Here is a 22,307-nt window from a genome sequence, read left to right as displayed (position 1 = left end):
GCAGGGCAGAGCGCCATGGCACACAGCCTTTCCGAATTTCCGTGGCAGAAATGAAAAGCTACTACCTGTACTCTGAGTGGTGCTCCTGGCTGTGCTCTATGGCTGAGGGTGAGTTCTTTGGCCCCACAGGCCATTTGCAGAGGTGAAGGGAGAGGGACTGAGTGCCTCACCGAGTGACAAGGGAAGCTACAAAATCCTTCAGAGTCTGTGTTCCCCTCAGATCTGCAGCAGCTCTGGTGGGGAACAGGAGTAAGGGAGCTTTCACCCCACAGTTGTCACTTGATTTAATTCATGGCATTGGCTACCAAATGCAAACAGCCCCCTCTGGCTGGCAAGTGTCAGAGTCCCCGCTGTCAGATGAGTCCAGCAGGTACCTGGCCTGTGAGATCGCATTGCACCGTGTCCTGAGGGCGCACATACAGCCTCCATGATAAGTGCAAGACAGAATAGGAGTGCCAGCTGAGTGATCCCCTGGTCCCCTTGGCAAAGTGATGCCTGGTGACTTGTTTGCAGATCAGTTCCCACCTGCATTTGAGCCAGGTGGCACCAAGCTCCCTCCATGAATCTTGAATCTCCCATGAATCTCCTGCCACAGTATCTGCCATGCCGGGCATCTCTCTTGTCTGGAGGGATCCTTTGTTTCCACTTAGAACACGACATGAAGTGAACAGGCCTTGCTCCTTTGTTGGCCAGATCCCACCTTGCCTGTGACCTGTGGTTGGGGTCTTGGAGGCAAGGAGGACAGGCCCTGCCTGGTGTTTCAGGGCACTCCATCTGGCCCAGAGTTCTAATCCTCAGCCAACTCAGGGCTTTGCTGTTTACAGAACTTTGCATTCTGTCTCTCACCTGAGCTCATGAGACAGTCAGGTGGTGATTTCCAGAAACATTGCTGTGCCTGAGATCTGGGGAGCATCCCATGGACCGTGCGGGAGAACGTGTGGCACAGTCCACCTCTACTGGCTCTGTTCATACCTGGCTCTGTCTGGAGGGCTGCATCTGCACCCAGCGCCCTTCCACTGCCTCCCCCTGAGGCCCTGCAGGGGGTATTTGGGATGTGGCAGCACTCATGGGAAGAACTTGTGTCCCTCAGGTACAGAGCATATCAGTTACGAGTGCTAACTCGGAGCACGCAGACCCACTGTCCCCTGAAGCCACCACTCGGCACTTTCTGTGTGAGTCGGCTTTCTCTCTTGTTTTTCACATAAGGTCCAACTTCCCCTCTTGGTTCCCGGGGACTGCTGGTTCACGTGACAGTGAAGTCCACAGAAGTGCTACGTCAGACAGGGGGCAAAGGCTGTGCCCTCCCCTGACCCTTGTGGAAACATTTGGCTGGGAGACATGAAGATTGAGTCAGAGGCCAAGGGGAACTGAAATCACTCCTCTTTCAGTCTGGCAGATTGGGTCCTAACCTTCAGAATTTCAGCTCCTCCATCCAGAGAGAGAGCCAGGGGCCAGAGAGGGGACTCGCGGCAGGTGAGGCACCACCAGCCCACCTAATGGACAGATGGGCACCTGCCCTGCCCCCTGAGTACTGCGTTTGTCATTCTTACCTGGTGGTGGCCAAGGAGAGGTAAGACCTTTAAACTACTCTGCTCTCTGTGGCCTCAGGGGGGGCAGGTATGATGCTGGAAAGGAGCAAGTGAGATGGGGAGTTGGGAGTGTGTCCAGCCAGAGCGAAGTGTCCCGCTGGCACCATTACTGTGCAGGCAGTGTGTTATGGTTAGCGAGCCACCCAGCTGGCCTGACAGAAGGAGTTGATTGGAACAACCCAGTCCAAGAGGGTGAGGGGTCCCAGTCCAAACAGCACGGACCCTTTTGCACAAGTTGATTCTTTTTTTCATTGGACTGGGGTACCTGGCAAAGCAGGTAACTCTACCGCTCGAGCCACACCTCCATTCCTGCACAACCAGTTGAGATCTGGCTGTGTGATTTTGTTCTGCGGAGATGATGAGCAGGGTGGGGTTTTAAGACCACTTTGAGGGAAGTTTGTGTCTGGAGGAAAGCTGAGGGGACATCTGGGAGGTAGCGCTTCCTTCTTGGATGTGGACGTGGCTTTCTGGACCCAGTGGATGCTGGGTGGCTGCCCTGGCTCTGAGGAGTTCACTCTGACTCAGAGCAAATACAGCAGCACCTGATGACAGCTTGCTCACTGTTTGCTTGGGGGCGCGGCCGCTTCTGAGTGCTCTGTGTGTTCCCCTTCTGGTGTGTTGGCTTTTCTAACATCATGTGTTAAGAATAGCTGGCTAAGTGCTGTTGGGACACCATCCTGCCACCATAAAAACAAGCGTCTAACATGTGTAGAGGAACAGGAGAACAAAGCAGTATGGAGGTGACAGGTGTGGTCTAGTGTCCCAGGTGGGGCTGGTTGGTTCTTGTAGCCTAAGAGGCACATGTGCCCCCCACGTGGCTCTAATGGGCATGCATGGACACTCTGATTCCCATCGGTTCTTGCAGGCCCTGTAGGGACTGTCTGTAGTGAGTTGGAGGCAAAACTGAGCATCCAGGGTCATTTCTTGGCTCTCAGATTCCACTCAAGTTCAGCAGGGTTTCTTTGCACTGTGGGAACCTGGGACACTGTGCAGTGCAGAACTGTAGCAGCTGTCTGCTCTGAAGGCAGTGGGGGCCAGCAGACCCTGTGGTCACTCCCTTGTGTTTGAGGACTTACAAAGTGCAGTGGGCCATGCTGGTGTAAACCCTGCTGCAGACATGTCCTCCGATCCCTGCAGCATTGGGTCACTTTTAAGGGCAGAAACTATTCTACATCTCTGTGGAAGTCTGAATCAAGGACAGAAAGAAAAGGGCCAAGTAATAAAATCAGCCCAGGGCTCGTCCTGTGCATGGCACCTCCCTGCAGAAATAGAAACACACACCAGACGGCCCCAGATGGGAAGTGACAGGCCAACTCACCTGCAGTTCCATGGAGGACACCTTTGAAGTGTGTCCACCAGGAAGAGTGTACCTCGGTCCCCACAGCTGCCTAAGAGAGGCGTTCAGAGTACCCTGTGACTTCTGTCTACGAATAGAAACTCTCTTGTGTTGAGCTAAGAATGAATGAATTAATGTAAGATTTCAAAGGCCCCAAAGCAGTGTTCTTCCTTCCTACCTTCCTTCCTTCCTTCCTTCCTTCCTTCCTTCCTTCCTTCCCATTCATCTGAGGAGCACATTTTGAGTGCCCACTGTATGCCAGACTCTGTGTGAAATGCTTACACCTAAGAATCACCCCCATTCTTGTGAAAAATTGAGACATCTGGATGTTGCCCCACTTGGAGTAGAGTGACGGGATGCTGGAGGCCTGTGGTGAGCCACTGGGCTGAGCTGGGCTACTGCAGGCCTGCAACTGGCTCCCTCCTCCCCCGTCCTGCCCGGGGGACATTGATGATAAACAAGATCTGTTTCCCTATGTTGTTGCCAGCTCCTGGCTGGCATCGGGCCCCACCCTGCACCTGGCGGATAATGGCAGTGTCCTGCTGCTCCTGAGGGTCATAGCGACTAGTGCTGTCCTTCCAGGGAGCAGGCACTGACCTAAATGTGAGCCCAGGAGACCTGGCACATCCAAAGTGCCCCTGACCAGCCTGTCTGCTTCAGGTGGCTCTGTACACATCGTGTGGAACCTGATCCCCATTTGAGGGTTTCTTCCTGAAAGACGCACACCACCTTCCAGACTTCAAGTGATGTTGCTTGTTCTAAAGGAAATAGAAGCAGATTTTTAAAAGCAGATTTTCATTAGAATGTTGGAAAATTTATTAGAAGTTGCAAATACAACCAGGTGTGGTGGTGCACATCTATAATCCCAGCACTTGAGAGGCTGAGGAAGGAGGATCAGCTTAGCAAGTCCTTGTCTCAAAAACATAATGATAAACCAGGTGCTGGAGGCTCACACCTATAATTTTTGCTACTTGGGAGGCTGAGATTGGAAGGATTGTGGTTCAAGGTCAGCCTGGACAAATAGTTCTCAAGATCCCATCTCTGAAATAAAAGCAAAATGGACTGGAGGTGTGGCTCAAGCAGTAGAGTGCCTGCTTTGCAAGCATGGAGCCCTGACTTCAAATCCCAGTCCCACCAAATAATAAAACATAAAAGTTGCAAGCATCTCTAGATCTGTCAGATACCGTGGGTGGGTTAGGTGGGATACCATCCTAAACATGCCAGCGTAGTGTCAGCTGAAATCTGCATACGTACATTTGTCTGGCTTTTGCTACTTATGACCTGGTTTTTCACACACTGCAGCCGGCTGTCCTTCATGCCCAGAAAGGGCAGTCCTTGCCTTCAAGTCAGGAGGGCTCCCCACATATTAGATCCCTAGAAGCCACGGAAGCTACTTCCTTGCGTGGGGATTCCTGCCCACCCTGTAGGGTTTGGCTGTGAAGGGATCCACCTGTGGGAAGAGTTTCTTGTTAGAAGTCCCTCGTTCTTGTGCTTTCTTGTGTTTAAACTGTTCCTTGAGTGAGGAAAGTGCTGCCTTTTCATCAGCGTTTGCCATGTTTAGTAGTAAGCACTGTGCTCAGGAACTGCTCACATGACCACAAGGTCAAGTCCAAATTCAAGATCTACTGTCCCATGAAGACAGCCACCCAGGGGCTGCCCTCGGCCTGCCACGGCCCGCTGCCCGTGGGAGTGTGCAATAGTGTGCCCCTTGTCGAGCCTGTGTTCCCAGAGGTCAGTGCAGCTCGAGGGAAGCTGGGTTGAACTATTGGCTGAGCCGGCAGATCAGTAATGTGGAAGGTGTTTTCTCGTTGGATCTCACTTTTTATGAAACTGATACTGAATATTCTAGTTGGGGGAGGGGAGTCATCACCTAATTTACCCCTGCCCCTAACATTCTGCTTCACATTTAGTTCATCGTGCTTTATGTACCGGAGCTTCCGTGTTCAGATACAGACATCAGTGTTAATATCTGAAAGATGAGAAGGAACACGTCAGCCCTGGGTTTAAAAGCACTGACTGAGTTGTAGTTGAGCTGTGATCAAGACAGTAAAACGTGTTTCCTCTCAAAAGTTTGTGTGCGTCTCACAGAGATTAGATCAAGTGCAAGTTCTGAATGTCTACCGCAGCACCACTGGCTCAGCCTTTATCAAAGCACACACCAGGCACCAAACTGAAATCCATCGCTCCAGTAGAGAGTGGATGCCGTCAAAGAGGAAAGGGTGGCTCATGGTCCCAGGGACACCTGGAGCCTCTGGTGAGACAACAGACACTATAGCTCATTCTGCTACTGAAGAAGTGGTCTGGGTGGAGGGAAGACTCACGGAAGTTGTTTTGGCAGAGGCTGGAAGAGGATCTGGTGAGGGGGACAGTCGATGGACATCTGGGAAAGGCACATCACATGATAGCATAGACACAGAGAGATGAAGGACAATGGGCACCCAGGGACAGGGTTAGCTGGGGACTGTGGCTTAATGGGCAGGGGTTAGCCATGAGGGGTCTTATTTTATCTTTGGTCCAGGAACTTATATCCACAGGGACCACCATGGACTTTATGCAGAGATGGAGCGTGCTATCTCTTCTCACCAAGGAAATCTGGGGACTGTAGAGTCAGGGACCATGGAGTCAGGGACCATGGAGTTGCCTAAGACCTGCTAGAACCATCCAGTCACAGGTGCTAGACACCTATTACCCATACCTGCTGTGTTCTACACAGGATGCTAACATGTTCCTGTGCTGACAGATGGAAAGACAAACTTCCCAAGAGAGAAACCAGCCCAGGGCAAAAGCCAGCAAGACATCAGGGACCTTGGATTAGGGAGAATGAAAATGATTGTTAAAGGGTCGTGTCACATCAATGAAGTAAAAATGAAATTGCAGTGGGGAAGGGAGGGATAAAATAAGAATTCTGACCCAGAATCCAGTCCACTCAAGGGATTATGGTGAATTGAACAGGCATGGTGTCTGGTAGAGGACCACTGACACCTCTCCTTGGGGCTGGTGAGGTCCCATGGGGTCCACCATGGGGATCAGGCAAGAAAGGGAACTCTTGTACAGCCAGCTCCTAGGGCTGGGGGAAAATGGCTTCAAATTCACCCTTTTTCTTGATTTAAAAAAAAAAAAAAAAGCACATAAGGGTCAGCAGGGGACATGGGGCATGCATCCCTAGAGGCCAGTTGTGCTCTAGGTTGGGCAAGTTGCTCATATGGGCAGACTCAAGTGTGGGCTGCATGGCTTCCCTGGGGGACTATGGGGGAAATTTCTCATGTAATTTAGTTGCATTTGTAAAAATGTTTAAAAGTGAGAAGAATATTTTTTAACATATTGAGTTAAATTCCCTTTGGTCAGAAACATGGCTGCTGACCAGCTCAGCTCACAGCCTAAGGAGCCCAGCCTCAAAACTGTGGAGGTCTGTGGGAAAGAGGCCACACGATGTCCCTCATCTCGGAAGTAAGTGAAGCTACAGAAGCAGAGGCGCACGTTCTCCTGTTTGGGGACACTCCTTACAAACTAGTGCCTGATGCCTCCCCAGGTCACCACCTGCACCTCCCGTTGGAGTGCAGTGGATCAAGGTGCTGCTGAGGTTATGGGGGTGCCACAGCTCTGGCCAGGCACCTCCTAAGGCCTCCCTTTCTCCCTGTGTGAGCTGAGGCTTTACTCAACCTGTTTTGCTGTCATAAACTGGGAATGACAGAAATATGGTATGGAGCCATCTTCCTCAGGGAGGAAGACCTGACTCCATCTTCCTTGGTTTCCTCCTCTCCCAAGAACGCAGCAGCAGTACCAGGAGCTCATGGTCCATCTGCCCCTCCCTGGGCTGCCACTGTGGGGCTCATGGCTACGCCTTTCTCTGTGAGACAAGCCCCACTCATACCCTCAGTGCATTTCATCCTCAACACCAGGGAGTGGTGGGTGCCATCTCTGTTTTACAGACGAGCCCAGTGAGGCACAAGGCGTTAAATGGCCTGTGAGGGCACGTGACTGGTGCACTTGGCACTGGAGTCTGTGCCCATGATCGTCGCTGTCTGTTGGAAGAAAGATAGAAAACCTCCATGTTCAAGGTTAGGATGGCACCCAGTACATGGTGCTTACTTGGAACTCACAAAGCATCAAAGTGCTGTCTGCCTGTTTGAGATTCTACCCACCCCCTCCCCCCCATAGCTCTAGTTTCCTCCTGCCCAACCCAGTGGCTGATGTCAGATGCTAGCCCCTCCCTCTGGGCTCTGTGAGGAGGCATGGACTGATTTGTCCTATGGCCCAGCCTGGTGGATCTCAGTTGTGGGTCTGTTCACTTGTGGAAGGGAAGGCCCTGCTGAATGGGCAGCCTCTGCCAGCTATAGACACAAGAGAGAGGGAGGTCACGGGTGGGGTGCTGCAATGTCCTACTGCCCAGTCCTCTCCTCCTGCCCTGGGGATGAGGAGGAGCAGATAAGGTCTCAGCTCTCACCTGCCCTCCCATGGGGCTCTTGGGTTCCTCTCCTTGGTGGTGGAAGGCGGCAGGAGCTACAAGGTGCAGAGGGCAGGCTTAGGGTATGCTTTCAGTTCTGGGTACTCCAAGAACCAGCCTCTCTGTGGCCATAGCAACAGGAGCTACAGGAATGCTCTTGATGTCTCCCCCCAAGTCCAATGCTGTGCGGGCTGTGGCCGCACAAGATGATCTTAACCAGATCAGCAGTCTGTATTGCGGGTGGAGCAGCCTCGGTCCTCTTGTGTGTGCAGCAGAGCTGGGACCAGCGCCATGGTTTTCCACTTACACAGCATGGATGTTTTCTGGCATGGAACATTTTGGGGGAAAACAGCTCAATGAGTGCACTCTACCCCTCCTCCCACTCCTCCTGATGCCTGTGTGCACCCCAACCTTTCTCCTTAGATATAGGTATGAGAGGCCTGGAGCAGTAGGGAGCCCAGGCTCCCAGTGGCAGTACCTTCCTGCCCACCCACAGAACCCAACATGGGCTGTGTCGTGTTTCTTTCTATGCACAGCTCAACGCCAGCCTGGAATCTGGACTGCTTCCTTCTTTCTGCCACCCCCACGAAACTCCCTCCCGCACAGCCCTTCAGACACACCCTGGCAGCTGGCTCGGGCTGATCCAGTCTCAGGTGTAGCCAGGTAGCTTCAGGGACCTGGCTCTCCCAGTCCTGGAGCTGCAGCTGCTCCAACAGGGTGCTCATGGCAGGTTTGCTGCCCCTGACCCCCACCCAGGGAGTGGAATCTGTGAGCCCCACAAAGACTCTGGGATTGTCTCGTCCTGCACTCCTCAGCGGGGGGAGACCCAGGCAGGGCAGCTTCCCCAGCAACGCATGGTCCAGAACTTTCATCAGGAGCCCCACTTGGGTCCTGAGACTGAAACTGTGGGCCCCCTGGTGGCTTCTGCCTGCTGTCCTGAGTCCTGGAGCAGCATCTACCAGCTGAACTGCCAGGTTTGTGAACTTCCAGGGGGATTGACAGGGGCTGCAGGGGACTGAAAGCACCCTTCGAGGAGTCTTGCCTGACCCCTGGGTGTGGGTGCCACTGAGCCCCATCCCTCCCTCATTGCCCATGTGGCCCAAGCCCCTGGTGTGCCAGCAACGTCCTGGAGAACAGATGTGGGCATGCCCTTTGTGTCCCCTGCTTCTAGAGCTTTTTATTTGACTTAGGTCCCACCTGTGTTTGCTTTCTTCCCGGTGTATCTGCCCACAGCATCTGGCTCTGGCTGGGTGGATTACATTTGTGAAATGTGCCATTCATTGGGGCAAACGGCCATCCCCACTCAATCAGGTCATTAGTGCCTGGCCAGCGACCCCCCCCCCCCCACCCATCACACCTGTGTGGAACCAGTAGAGCTTTTATTCCTGCCACCTACTGGGGCAGAGAACGAGTCACCATCCAGGGCCCACTGGACACTGGTCCCAGGCGTCTTCTGAGTACAGGATGCAGAGGACTCTGTTCAGAGCAATTAGATCTGGGGCTGCATGTCTAGTCTTCCCATCTAGCTTATCTGGACATACTGGGCTTTCCCTCCTCGAGAGGCAGACCTCTGACAGCCACGGACAGCTCCCTGTGGAGCTCGTCGCCTGCAGGAGGCCAGTGTCCTCGGCCTCATGTTTCCTTTCACAGAGGCTCTGGGTGTTTCCAGGCCCAACCACTGGCTATGTCCTCTCTATGCTTGTGTTCCTGTGTTGTTATATGTAAATGTAACTTCTGCACACAGTTACACTAAAACACTAGTAAACAAGAAGTGAACATGAACTAAAAGTGAATGCAAGCAGAGCAGTATCTTCCTTCCCTAAATACAAGGTATGACCACTGTTACTGCTGTTACGTTAGGAAGAGAAAATGAAATGCACATAAAAATAACCTGGAAGACAGCACACAAAAGTACATAAAATGCAAAACCATTGGCACAATGCTCCAAGGTCGGTTAGCTCATCACTGGGGGCAGTTGTGTGGGGTGGCTAGAGTGCGTCTGGGAGGCTGGGAGTGTGGACAGGCTGCTGCAGAAATGAAGCTGATAACTAGTGCTTGGGGGCTTCCAGGGCCTGACCCAAGAGGTCAGGCTTGAGCGTCTTTCCAAGCTAGACTCGGTTTGGAGTTAGACAGAAGGCATGCTTCTGGGACACGGCTGGAGAAGGTTGTGTCCTTCACGAGAGGCCTGCACCCCATGCTCAGGCTGCACAGTGATATAGGAGGGTCATCAGCTGTGCCTCTGATGCAGCACAGCTGACTCTGCCTGTGCTGTGATTTCCTCACCGCTGTCCCACCTGGAGGAAATGCTGGTCTTCTCAGGTCTCCAGGCCCTACCAGGAAGGATGTCCACTGGCCTCCCAGAGTTTGAACTTCCCCACTCCACATTCTCATTAGTGCTACAGCCTGGTGTGTCCAGAGGGCGGACAGGCCTGCTGCCCTTAGGGGAGGACTGCTTCACCATACAGGCAGGAGTCTATGGGCAGGGTAGAGCAGAGTAGACTGTTAACTGTGACCCCCTTAGGGGTGAAGCTTGGCCTCGAGGGGCCCACCTGGAAGTCAGGTGCAGCCAGGCTAAAGAGAATCAGTCATTGGACAGACACACCCCAGGCTACAATTCTTCTGGGCTGGACCAACACACCAGTCATGTAGACTTTGTGTTTAAAATATGTCACTGTGTGCCAAATATTGACCAATAATGCTGTATGTCCTCAAATAAATAAACCAGCCCAGCAGAGGAGAGGCTGGGCCTCTTGTACACCAGCCTTCTCCCTGTGGTATGTAAACAGCCTGGCCCGGAGTTCCTCTCAGTGGAAACATGAATTCAGAGCTATGATCAGTTTCCAAACTTGAGTTGGCAGGTGAGCAGTGGGGTGGAGCACCATGGAGGCTGGGTCTCCCTGGGGCTGCCTGCAGCCTCCCAGTGCTCCCTGATTGTCACGGTCCCTACTCGATGGTGCTTCTCCTTGTTTCAGTCACCTTGTGTGTATGCCAGGTGCAGTGTAGATTGGCTTTTGTTATGGGTCACAGAGGTCTGAAGGTGGGCTGTGAGTATCTGAGACATTTCCTGCACAACTGTCTGCCGTGCTGGTGATGGACTGGGTCTCGTGCAGTGTGTGTGGGTGTGAGGCTGGCATCAATGACCATGTGAGTGTTTTCATGGTGCATTTAATGAGGAAACCGCTCACCTGTGCTTTTATTCCAAATACATCTACCAACACTGTGTGGTGATTGCCTGAGGCCTCCCTCTGCACTCCCTCCCCTGAGCCACACTGGGGGAGCTGACTGTGGCTCCAGCCTAGGAGGAGGGGAATGTGAGCTTTGGTGTCCTCCATGGGAGGTGGATATCAGTGGCCTTCAGTGTGTTTCAGCATAGCAGGAGTTTGGGACAGGGTGGGCTTCCGCCTGACAGGCATCTGTGTTGAGTTTGGGGGAAATTGGAGCCTGGACACAAGGAGTCAAACTGTGCCAGGCTATGATGGGCTTTTGCCCTGCCAGGAGTTGTGCTTTGGTCTGTTGCAGTGTCCCCAGTGGTTGCCCTGTCCCTGTGGGAAGATGATGCAAAGGTTGTGTCTACAGAATGCAGCTGCTGACGTCAGAGGGGGTGAGGTTGAGGAGAAGCCTATGGAAAGAAGATTCATCTGTCTGGTGACCCAGCTATAGCCAGGATCAACCAAGGTGGACCCCAGAGCACGAGGCAGACGTATCTGCTCAAGCAACAAGCCCCCAGTGGCATGGCCACTGGAGTTCTGGCAACACTGGTCTGGGATATTTCATTCTGATGGCAGAAGGCAGGAGTACAGGGATCTGAGAATCTTTCGAAGCCTAGCCAGCCCTGAGCCCAGGCTTAAAGGGCAAGAGGCTCAGGCGGAAGAAAAAAATAATCATGCTTAGATAATACTGGTGAGCGCAGCAGGCATGAGGTACTGGAGAGGCAGGAGCTGTGGGGAGATTTCCACATCCGGTGGGGACATAGGTGGGAAGGCCACCAGTGTGGCTGCTGTTCAGAGAAGCAGGCCTGGAAGGAAGGTCGATCTCGGGTTCAGGTGTCCAGAAGCCAGTGTGAGGTTTGAGATTTGCCATCTGCACTTGTCACCAGTGGTTTTAACATGGGGAAACTGAGGCTTCGGACAGGGTGTACAATGCCAGCTGCAGTTGGGCCTGGAGTCTGGGCAGCCCCACTTCCAGACCCTTCTCCTTGCTACCATGTCTTGCTCTCTGGGGAGCAGAATTGTGTTAGGACATGAGAGATGAGATTTCCCTGCAGGAGCAGTCTGCTTGCTTGTTTCCAGCTCTGCCTCTGGAGGCCAATGTTTGTAGGTGGACAAGCTGAAGTCCAGTCACTTGCCAGGGTTGTAGGGACAACATAGGTGGGGGTGCTGCTAACCAGCTTCCCACAAAGCTTGTGCTATGTGCACACTAGGCTCCAGGAGAGAAGCCAGAATCAGAGTGTGCATGCACGGGTGATGGACACAGAATCACCAGGGGGGCAAGGCACGGCCCCCCCAGAAATCCAGAACCCCCCAGCTCCTCAGAGTCTGGGTAACTCCAGCTCTGGGAATGAGGCCCCTCCAGGACTCAAGCCAAGGGTCCAGTCCCCTTGGGTTCTGTTGTTCAATTCTGGCCCCCAGGTGGGTGGCCTCATGTCACCCTAGAGCTTATTAGCACAGAACTTCACCCTTTTCCTGACCCTGGAGTCTAAGCTAACACTAGATCCCACTGAGTGGTGGTTAAAAACTCCATTCTGGGTGGGAAGTTTTTGCATATCATATTTAAGGGTCCCCCTCTTTCCTACATTCTTCAACTTCTGAGAGCTGAGACCCCCTGCTCATGAAGCTGTAAAAGGATCTCACTGCAGACAGATGGACGAGAAGAGCTGGAACAGCTGCCCCCAAGGGCTTTATGCTCACTGCCCCTCCCAAGTGGGTGTCACCAGAGACAGGTCTAGGCCCCCGTGGGTTGGCTTTCTCCTGGGCAGCTTGTGCCTGGATGGGTGACACCCTAGCTGAGCCAGGGCCCCTGCGGCTTAGTTCCCTGTGTCCCAGTGCTGTTCCTGTGGATGGGACCTGGCTGAGCTGGAACCCCTCCAGCTCAGGTCCCTGTGCCCCAGGGCCATCCCTGTGGATGGGACCTGTCTAAGCTGGGGCCCCTACAGGGAGGGTCCAGACAGGCAACACGGGCGCCTAGAGCTGCAGCCAACAGGCTCAGCCACTGCCAGGCTTTCAACAGTTAAGCATCTGCAGCGGGATAAGTGAGCGATGCCGTTAGCTCCTTAATCAGGGACATCGAATCCGAGGCCCTGGGAGGAGCAGCCAGTCGCCCTCAGAAGCCAGCACAGTGCAGCAATCCCTGGGAGCTGCAATATCCCCGCTCAGCAGCCCAACATGGAGCTTTGCTGTCTTCCTTTGTGTGCCCCGGGTGGGCGTTCCTGGAAACAGATCGCTGGTTCCTGACCGGTGGTGATGGTGACCGCCACGGCATGACTTTAAGCCTCATCTCCCTCTTGTCCCAGGACGTCACGGCCCTGTGGCTCCTGCTGAAGACAAGTGCAGGTGCGTCTGGCTCTGCCAGGTCCTTGAATCCTGGGAAATGAGGCACGTTTGCCTGGAGATGCTGCAGGGGTGACAGTGTGGAGGGGGAGGGGACATTCTGGAGCTCAGGGTTCTATTGTTGGCACAGGCTGCACAGTGGGGTGCACCCAGTTTATCTGGGGCTCCACATAAATTGCACTGATGCAGCTCTGGGTGCTGCATGCCCGGTTGGAGCTGCTTCTTGAGGTTGGGGGGTTTGGCACCTTTCGTTGTGGTCGGGTCCATGCTGCCTGCGCCTGCCCTGCTGGCACCAGGAGCAGTAGGACCCATGTCTGCTCCCGGAAGGAAGGCACAGTGGCGCACCTTCTTGGCAGGCTGGAAATCAGTGCTTTCCTTGGGCTCCTTTGTTTAGTATTTCTCTTGGATATGTGGGCAAGTGAGGGGTGGCCCCAAAGTCTGGTGGATTACCAGGCTATAACTCCCTCCTCAGGAATACCTGGCTAGTGCTGTCCCTATAGGTGGTCCCCTTGACCCTGGCGGGGAGGGGGCAGGATGGAACTAGATGGTGGGAGCCTGGAACATATGGTAAGCTGGCCATGTTCTAGTTCAGCCTCAGTGGGAGGGGAGGTGCTGGTGAGATGGCACCGGCCTGTCTGACACAGGGCTAAGGGAACAAGGGCCTGGAGAAGGGAGTGCAGCCACCCAGCTAGAAAAAGAGAACAAGGGGCCATGCAGAGAGGAAGCGGTCATCCTAAGGAAGGAAGGACACGCATTTTGAGGTCATTTGCCATAATGACATTTCCCAGAGGGGATTTCTGTGAAGTATTGATGAATAATTCATCAAGCATTTTTTTGTGAATTTTAATGAAGCAGACCTCAGATCTCAGCCACAACAAATAAACCTTGAAAGTTTCCGCTTTTAAAATGAAGCAACAGATGTGATACAGTGTATAAACAGGCGGGTTAATGGCTTCCCCCAGGTAGTTGCCAACGCTGTAGCTGTTTGGTGGCCACAATGATTTCCAGTCACTTTCAGACTCAGAACACAGTGCTCCTATGTCTAAGGAGAAATATTTGACCTCATATCTGAGGTCAAGGCCAAGGTCGAGATGCTGGGGGCACTGTCCAGGGACCCTGCAGGGGGACAGCTTTCTCTAGCATCATCGCATTACTGGCTGGAATGTTGGAATTTGCACAGGCACGTGGTGTGGTGTGTGAGGCCCGTCGGAGGCCTCTCCTTGTGGTGTGACGCGCGTTTTGTCACAGGGGATCCGGGGTGGGATCCTTCAGGGTGGCCATGTGAGACCCTGCTAGACAGCTCTCATTTCCCACTACTCCCTAAATTCCTAGTGTCTGTAACTGTATGGAATTTTTAAGACAAATAGACTCTCAGATGAATGTCCTGAGCGAGTTTGGGGAAATAGGGTTGAGATATCATTTGGAGGGCAGGCCGTTTTCCTGCCTCCAAAGCATCCTGTTGCATTTATGAAGAAACAGCGCACTTGTGAGCGTGTGAATGAGATGCAGTCCCTGTAGCTGTGTGCAGTCCTGGGATAGGGTCCCTCCTTGTGGTGTTCAGAGGCGTGTGATGGGCAGGAGGCAGGCAGAGAAGAGATTCAGGTCAGGTTTGAAGCCAGGAGCTGGGCACAATTGGACAAGAGAGCTAGGGTGTGGGAGACCTCATGGGCCTTGTTACCAGATTGGCCTCCAAGGCTGGGTAAGGATGGCAGGCTTGAGTTCGTGTTCAGCCCAGGCAGCCTCCTTCTGTCTGTGCCCTGCATTAGGGACAGGTGTGTGCCACCATGCCATCCTTGGAGAGCAAGCTCCATTGTCCCACCCCAACCTGTCTGTCTCTCTCAGGGTTTCTGTTTTCCTCTTCTCTGTTTCTCTCTGCCTTTTTCTTTCCATTTCTCTCCCTCCTCTCGCTCTCTCTTTATCTCTCTTTCTCTGTGTATCTTTCTCTCTCTCTGTGTCTCTATGTATCTGTGTCTCTCTCTCTCTAACACACACACACACACACACAGACACACACACACACACACACACACACACACACACACACACTGGCTCTGACTGGCTCAGTCTACTTTGCTCAGCTTACCCCTTGAGTATTACTGGACTCCCTGCTGGCTGTTCATCCCTGTGCCTGCCCCATGCAGCTCTTGTCCCTTTGACTCGGCAAGGCTGCCCTACTGTTACTTATGCTTTTGTTTGTCTGAGAAGCATTTTGGTGAGGGTCAAGGGAACATCTTGTTTTTAGATTTATATAAGTCTCAGTACTTAGTTGGGAAAATGTGCATGCCTGCAATTTAAGTGGTGCTGGTGCCAGGGAGCCTGATGTCCCTGGCGACAATACAGGACCTCTGACAACTTGTCCTGCTGAGCTCCTTCCAGAGAGACCCAGGCAGCTCGTGTGAGTGCCTGCCTACAGTCTCTGCCTCTCTACCTCCGGGCAGGAATGATTCACGTTGACTTCCCTGAGTGTTAACCAAATGATGTCATTTTTATGTTGACAAGTAATTATTTTGGAATGGGTAAGAAAGGGGGAAAAAAGCAATTGCAAAAATCTCTTTTCCTAAACAGCAAACTCAGAGATGGCGGACACCTGGCATGTACTCGGGGTCAACCTGGCTGAGGCTCTGCACGTAAGTGGGAGTGCACCTAGTCAGCATGCTCTTGAGGAGCTCAGTTGTTCTTTACCTGGTGCTGTTTTCTATCCAGGTCACTGCTGTACAAAGGCTGAGCTGCCACACTTTGCTCGGGTCTGGTATTTGCCGTACCTGCAACCCAACATCTAGGCTTCCGAAGGAGCCAAGCCCATTGCTCAGATTTGAGGTACTGGCATTTGATGAGTGGAGGTGGTGACACTGCTCTTCCAATCACCTGGACGTTGACTGCTGCATTCACAAGGTGACAGGGTCACTGGAATTCTTCTGTGGCCCCTTTTTTCCTTTCAGCAGCCACTTAGCTTTTCATCCCTTGGGCAGAAGTCCCTGGACATCTTCCATGGGTGATCCCTGTGCCCTTCTTATATAGAGAGGCCTCCCCTGCTGGAGGCCTGGGGCCCAGGGTTGAGGTAGGGACCCCTGAGCCCTGCCCTCTGAGTCCTGCCCATGAGTCCTGCCCTTCTGGGCATCTGCTTCCCTGTATGGTCCACCTGTGCACTCTGGCTGGAGGTGAGGCCCAGGGGAAGGGTCCATCCACTGTGGATCACACATAGACAAACAGCCCGTAGACAGGTTGTTCCTAATTGGGCACCATGAGAAGGTGCTGTGGGGAAGAACAGACCCAAGGCACGTGGTCCACTGGGTCCCAGACAAAAACAACCAAGGCTTTGCCGGAAGGTCTCGAGTTGCAGTAAGGTTTTGATTTCTGTTTGAGATCGGTGCTTTCCTCCAGTGATCTATGACTGGGCGTCAATGGACATGTAATTTTACGTAGAATCACTGAATTAGCCAGATTTTTTTGAGGTGCATGGGACCACAGGAGAGACTGAACATAAGGAAACGTGGTGCAGGGGAAAGAGTCAGGTTGCATTGTGCTCAGCACCTTCCTGAGGCCAGCTGCTGCAACTTTGCTCAAGACTTCTGGAGGTCTCCTTCAGGGTGGAGAGGAGACTCAGCTACCCACACCCTGCTCAGCTGTGACCTCGGCTGTCACTGGGGGTGCTGTGGAGATGGCCACTGGTCCATGGGCCACAGAGCCAAATGTATGATGGGTGTGATACAGCCAGCACAGCTAGGAATGGCAGAAGGTTCACATACAGCAAGGCTCCCCATTGTGAATCCCCATGAAGGATCTACACAGGGTTGGAGAATATTGAACTCAGCACAGGTGAGCCCAGGTTCTGGAACATCAAGAGCAAGGATGGGAGCCATTTTGAGGAAGGTCCAGTCTCCTGGTGTCCAGCAGTTCTACATCTCACACCTCCTGGGCCATCCCTGTGGCTCCCTCATGAGGGATGCACAGAAAAGGGAGACCACCCTGAAAAAAAAGAACAAGGAATGTCCTTCTGAGCTCCATCATTGCATTGGTTGGCCTAGGGACCTGTACAGGACTCTATTTTGTCTCTCACATCCTGGAGGATGGGTTCAAGGAGAAGCTGGTTGGTGGAGCATTGGTGGCCAGGAAAGGGCAGGCATTTGCTGTGAGACACATGGTCTTTCCCCATGCTCGTTGACCTTCCTGTAAGATTGTGGGCTGGAGAGAACTCAATGAATGTAGAAGTACTAGAGTGGGCATAGGGACAGGAGAACCATCATCTGGGTTGGGGAACCGTGACCTGGAGAGTGTATGACTGAGGGCCCTGAGGGCAAGCCCAGAGGGAAGCCACAGACAGGAGGCACTGGGTTCAGTATGGAAGTCACCGGGGTGCAGGCAATGTGATTTTTATTTTAATTTGTAAAGGAGAAAAGAATCAGCTATGCTTTTGCCCTTCTTCTCCCTTAGATGTTCTAGAAATGTGCTCCAGGCAGAGTAGGTTGGTGGCCCTGCCCTGAGGCTGCCTCAGTCCACTTCTGCCCCCGCCCCTCAGGCCCCATGAGTGGAGAAGGTGCAGCTTTCTTGTTTCCATGACCAGGGCTCTGGGCCACACTGGGGTCTATGCAGGTGTTGGTGACCATGACCTATGGGTGTTGCTCTTAGGTCAGCTGTTTACCCAGCCATCTGTTAGGAACCCTGTGTGGGTCCAGCACCACTGCCTGCAGGGCATTGGACCCCCAAGAGACCTTGGGCTGTGGCCACTGCTCTGTTCTCTGTGAGGCCCCTGGGAGCCCCTCCATGCTGTGTCCTTGTGTCTTATTGTGCACCTGGTAGCTTCCCTTGGGTAGTGGGGACACTACTGTCAGCAACACAGACACGACCTCACAGGCCATGCTCATCCGATGACAGCCATGGTCCTACAAGGTAGGAATTCTCATTCCCATTTTACTCGTGAGGTGGACCAGGAAGGGTAAGAAAGCAAACTTCCCAGCATTGCCAGCTCAGGAGGGCGTGGTGGGGTGAGGCCTGTGCCTGGTGTATTTCCCTGCCTCCTGTGGGCCTGGTGTAGGGTTCCACATTTGCAGCTGCTCGTAAACATTTGCAAATTCAAGCACAAACATCACTGAAGTCACTGCTTGGACTCTGAATTTGTGCTCATTTCTTTCTGTGGCCTTTGCAAGATAGGTTTGTGGAGAAAAGGGAACACTTAACATACTGTGGGTGAGAATATAAATAAGCACAGCCTTTGTAGGAAACAGAATACAGGCTCCTCAAAAAACCAAAATTACCACATGATCCAGCCCGGTCTCCTGGGTTTGCATCCAAAGGACTTGAAAGCTGCATGTCAAAGAAGGCTGTACCCCATGTTCACTGAAGAATTATGCATAATAGGCAAGATATGGAGTCAACCTAGGTGTCCCTCAGTGAATGAAAGAACATGTATTACACATACACAGTGGAATACCATTCGGCTATGAAAAGGAAGTCCTGTGATTCTCAACAACCTGGATGAATCTGCAGGGCATTAACTGAGTGAATTCAGCAGGCACAGAGAGCCAATTGCTGCATGAACTCACTTGGAAGCGGAATCTAAAAACATCTCATTCCTAGAGGTAGAGTGCAGTGTTGGCTCCCTGGGCCAGGCTGGAGTTGGGGCAGGGGTGTCGATCATAGGATACAAAGTTCCAAATATGCAGAATGAATTAACGATGGAGATCTGTTGTGCTGCCTGGGAGACCACAGTTTAACCCTTCATGGTACAGTTGACGTTTGCTGAGTGCATCGTGAGTGTTCCAGCCATGCACAGAAGGTGACTGGGAGGTGTCATGTGCTCATTAGCTTCTCATAATCATTTCACAATGTAAATGCATGTCGGAACATCACTTCGGATGCCCCAGTAAAACTGAGGCATGCAGACACCGTGAGGTTAAGGACCCATACCATGGGGCTGCACTCAGGGCCCGCAGAGTGAGCAGAGCAGAGCAGAGCACGTGGGCTGCTCGGTGGTTATCCTCAGGCCACGGCTCCCTAATTGCACCATCATTTCCTTTAGTTGGAAGCAGCTAACCTGTACCCCTCCTCTGTCTTGCTGCTGGGGAGACTTGCCCCACAGGCAAGCCTCCTGAGAACCCGGTCACAACCTTCCAAAACCAGTACAAGGCTGCTCCCCTGCCAGCCTTGGTTGTGCCTGCTGTGGTTCAGGCCAGGTCACGGCCTGGTGTGTGGGGCTGGCTTTATGCCCAGTGCTACCCCTGCAGTCTTGAGCAGTCACAGCTGCACCTGCCATGACTGCCTCATCTCTGAAATGGGGCTGAGGCTGCATACCTCATTGGTCCTCCCAGTTAGTGAGTTCACGACATCTGGACCAGGGACCGTGTGGCTCAGGTGAGCAGGCTGGGAGTTGCTCAGGTCATTTTGGGTGCAGGAATAGGTGGCCTGTTCCTCCCGTGTTCCCCAAGCATGGGGATGACCATCATTTGAGCCCCAACGGGCTCCCTAGTGCACCTGCTTCTGGGCCCCCAGTTGTTTTCTGGGATGTGGCAGCTGCAGTGTCCCCTCCAGCAGGCAGGGGGTGGGGCTGGTGACATGAGCCTTCAGCTGCTATCAGTGCAGGCTTTGGGGGTGATGCAGGAGAGCAGGTGTGCCACAGGGCCTTGGGGAGGGAGCAGGGAGACAGAGACAGACAGGAAGAGAGACCCTCACATCGCAGGCTCAGCAAAGATGGGCGCCTCCTCCCTGGAGCCCAGGAGGGCCCTGAGATGTTAAAAGATCTAGTGTCTCCTTGCAGGAGCCCCACTGACTCACCCACTCGCCTGCTCAGCTGCCCCTATGCAGTGAGCGCTCTGAGCAGCTGGGCACAACACCCTCCCAGCACCGGGGCTCTCAGGGCAGCACAGATCCAAGGTAGGGTGGGGGAGGCAGCTGAAGCCAGATGAGGCCAGCGTCAAACCCCCATGGGCTGTGACCAGCAGCAGCGGAGCCAGGCGGGTTGAGCATTATGCTACAGGAGAAGCAAGGATATGATGGGATGGAGTGTTAGGACTGGGTCTCTGCACTCTTGAAGGACCCTCGTGTCCTCCCCAGACCTGTGCCTTTGTGTGGGCTCATGCACCCACCTTCTGAGTGATGTCAAGGCTGTGGTTCTCAGACACTGTGTCCAAGGCCAATTTATGCTCTTAAAACCTAATTTAGAGAATCACAAAGATCTCATTGTGCCAATATTTATTGTAAATATTTATCACATATTTAAAAATATTAACTTACACAGAAATAACACTGACAAATCCATTGTAGTAGCATAGGGGATTTCTTACTGAAAATAACCACATTACCAGGAGAAGATCACAGAGGGAGAGAGGCCTTGGTTCCATCTTGTACTCAAGTCTCCTGATGCCTGACTGGCAGAAGTTGGCTGGGCTTTGGCCGACTGGGTCCTAGTGCATCATGGTGTCATGCTGCAGCTGGCCACGGACACATGGATCACTCAGGGAAGAACAGGAGAAAGACAAAGTGTTGCTGTGAAAACAGATTGACTTTCTGGAGTCTAACAAGAGCTCCTGACTGAAGTGGAATGTTTTCGTCCGTGGTTGGAGGAACCTTCCTGATGGACGCTGGTTCCCCAGTGCATCGCCCCATCCCCACCTCTCCATTATCATGGAGAAGGAGTGGCTCTGCAGAGTGGTCAGTCTGTAGTCTTTGCAAGCCATGGCTGAGGGCCAAAGGCACCAGGCCGGACCAAGCCCGGCAGAGGAAAGTAACCTGCTGCCCGTGGAAGAATAAGTGTAGCTGGAAGGCTGGCGAGTCTGGTGGAGGCCTTCGAAGGCTCCTGGCATGGTGGAAGTACATGGGCAGCCTTGGCCACTTGGGCTCTTCTCCTTCCTGTGAGAACTGCTCATGAAGTTAGGACATCAGCTTTGAGGCAAATCTCAGACGTCCTTTTGTGTGTCCTTCTCACTATGTCCACTGATGAGGAGTATCCAGGTCAAAGGTTGAGGAATGTCTTGTCACTCAGAGTAGATGTGGCCTCGTTTTATCCAGAGGATCTTGCTCTGAATCCAGGGCCCCACAAACAGTGCTGCTCCACTGAGTTCCACCTAGGGACCAGTCGTGCCTAACAGTGTGACACCGCACACTGTGATACTGCACAGTGTGATACCGCTCTCACTGGCCTGCTGGGGAGTCACAGGTGATACAGAAAGGTATGCTGTGGAAAGCCCTGCACAGGAGAAGCTGGTGCAGCAGTGCAGGAAGTCAGCCTGCTCCTGTGACAGAGTGGATTAGGCCACAGTGCCCTTGCTTATCAGAACATGAGGTGTGTTTTGGCGTATTTCCAGAGGCCGGTGGACACCCACCAGGAGCCAGGTGTGAGAGTGGGAAAGCGGGCAGGAAGGCTGGCCCCAGTTCCTGAGAGTGGCCAGGCTTCCTGTGCCTCCTGTGGTTCCAGGTCTGACTCTCTTTGGAGGTTGAGGTTTGCATGAGGGGCACCTCATTACCTTGGTGGGGCATCCATTTTTCCTATTGAGTCAGTTTCTGATGTCTCATTCTGAATCTTCTGAAAAGCACAGATGGCCAGTGCATCGTGAAGGGAACCCCAGGGCTCTGTAACTCCACCCTCAGCCTCGGCAGTGCCTGCTTCCTCCTTGTCTGCTGGAGGGGATGGTTCATTTCTGGTCTTTGCACTTTGTTCTGTTGTCTGTGAATTGCGATTCGTCAGTTGGTCTGATCTGAGTGTGAGCGGCTTTTCTCCTGAAACTCACGCTCACTGACATCCTAGTTAACCCCCATCTCCCTGGTTTTCCATCAGAAGTTGTTTATTTTTAAATCGAACTTCAGCATATTGTTCTGTCTCTTGCCTTCCCCTCCTGAGTGTCAGGGAAGCAGGAGTGATGCTGTAATACTAAACTGGGATCCTCAGAGGAGAGGGGCCCCAATGGCCATCTCGGTAGCCAGCGCTCAGCTGCCCACTGTGGACAACATGAGTGAAACACAGCCTGCCCCGGCTGACAGTCCAGGCTCAGGGGCTACACTTTTCAGTTCTGTAGCCTCTGGCCACATGAAGCTAAAGTTCAGTGAGGAAAAAAATTATCTTAAACTTGAAATTCAGCCCCTCAGTCACTTCTCAAGGGCTCCACTGTGCATTGGATAGTGCAGAAAGGACATGGTTATCAGCTGGAGTCAGAAGAACAGCCTGCCCTAGAGAGGCAGATGGACAGCTATACAACCAAGGCCAGTGCGGGGGCACCTAGGCTGTGGGGCGGGCTCAGCAGGTGGGTGGGGATGGGATTCCCCAGGACCAGCCTGCAAGTGTTCTCAGGCAAGGTTGTGCATGAGTGTGAAGGGCAGAGCTGCAAATGCCAGAGACCTCAACCCTGCGCCTAAGAGTGTCACCGAGGCTGGGATGCCCACCAGAATCGCCAGGACCTTGAGAC

The 22,307-nt window shown here is 53.1% G+C and overlaps 1 protein-coding gene across 9 annotated transcripts in view; it reads left to right on the top strand.

Moving 5' to 3' along the window:
- Positions 1-22,307, top strand: part of Mcf2l (MCF.2 cell line derived transforming sequence like) — a 166,470-nt gene that overhangs the window by 78,321 nt on the left and 65,842 nt on the right. The window contains exon 1 of one of the 9 annotated variants that reach the window (XM_074042952.1): positions 12,441-12,918. The exons of 7 other annotated variants lie outside the window; for them this stretch is intronic. In XM_074042952.1, the coding sequence (XP_073899053.1) occupies positions 12,846-12,918 (73 nt within the window). In that variant the 5' untranslated portion in view covers positions 12,441-12,845. Of the gene's footprint in view, positions 1-12,440; positions 12,919-22,307 lie in introns of those variants that run through there. One more of the 9 variants, XM_074042956.1, reaches the window with a different exon arrangement.

The sequence above is a fragment of the Castor canadensis genome, chromosome 10 (assembly GCF_047511655.1).
Source record: "Castor canadensis chromosome 10, mCasCan1.hap1v2, whole genome shotgun sequence".
NCBI lineage: Eukaryota > Metazoa > Chordata > Mammalia > Rodentia > Castoridae > Castor > Castor canadensis.
The sequence above is the reverse complement of the archived record's forward strand: the minus strand, read 5'-3'. Positions and strand labels throughout refer to the sequence as shown.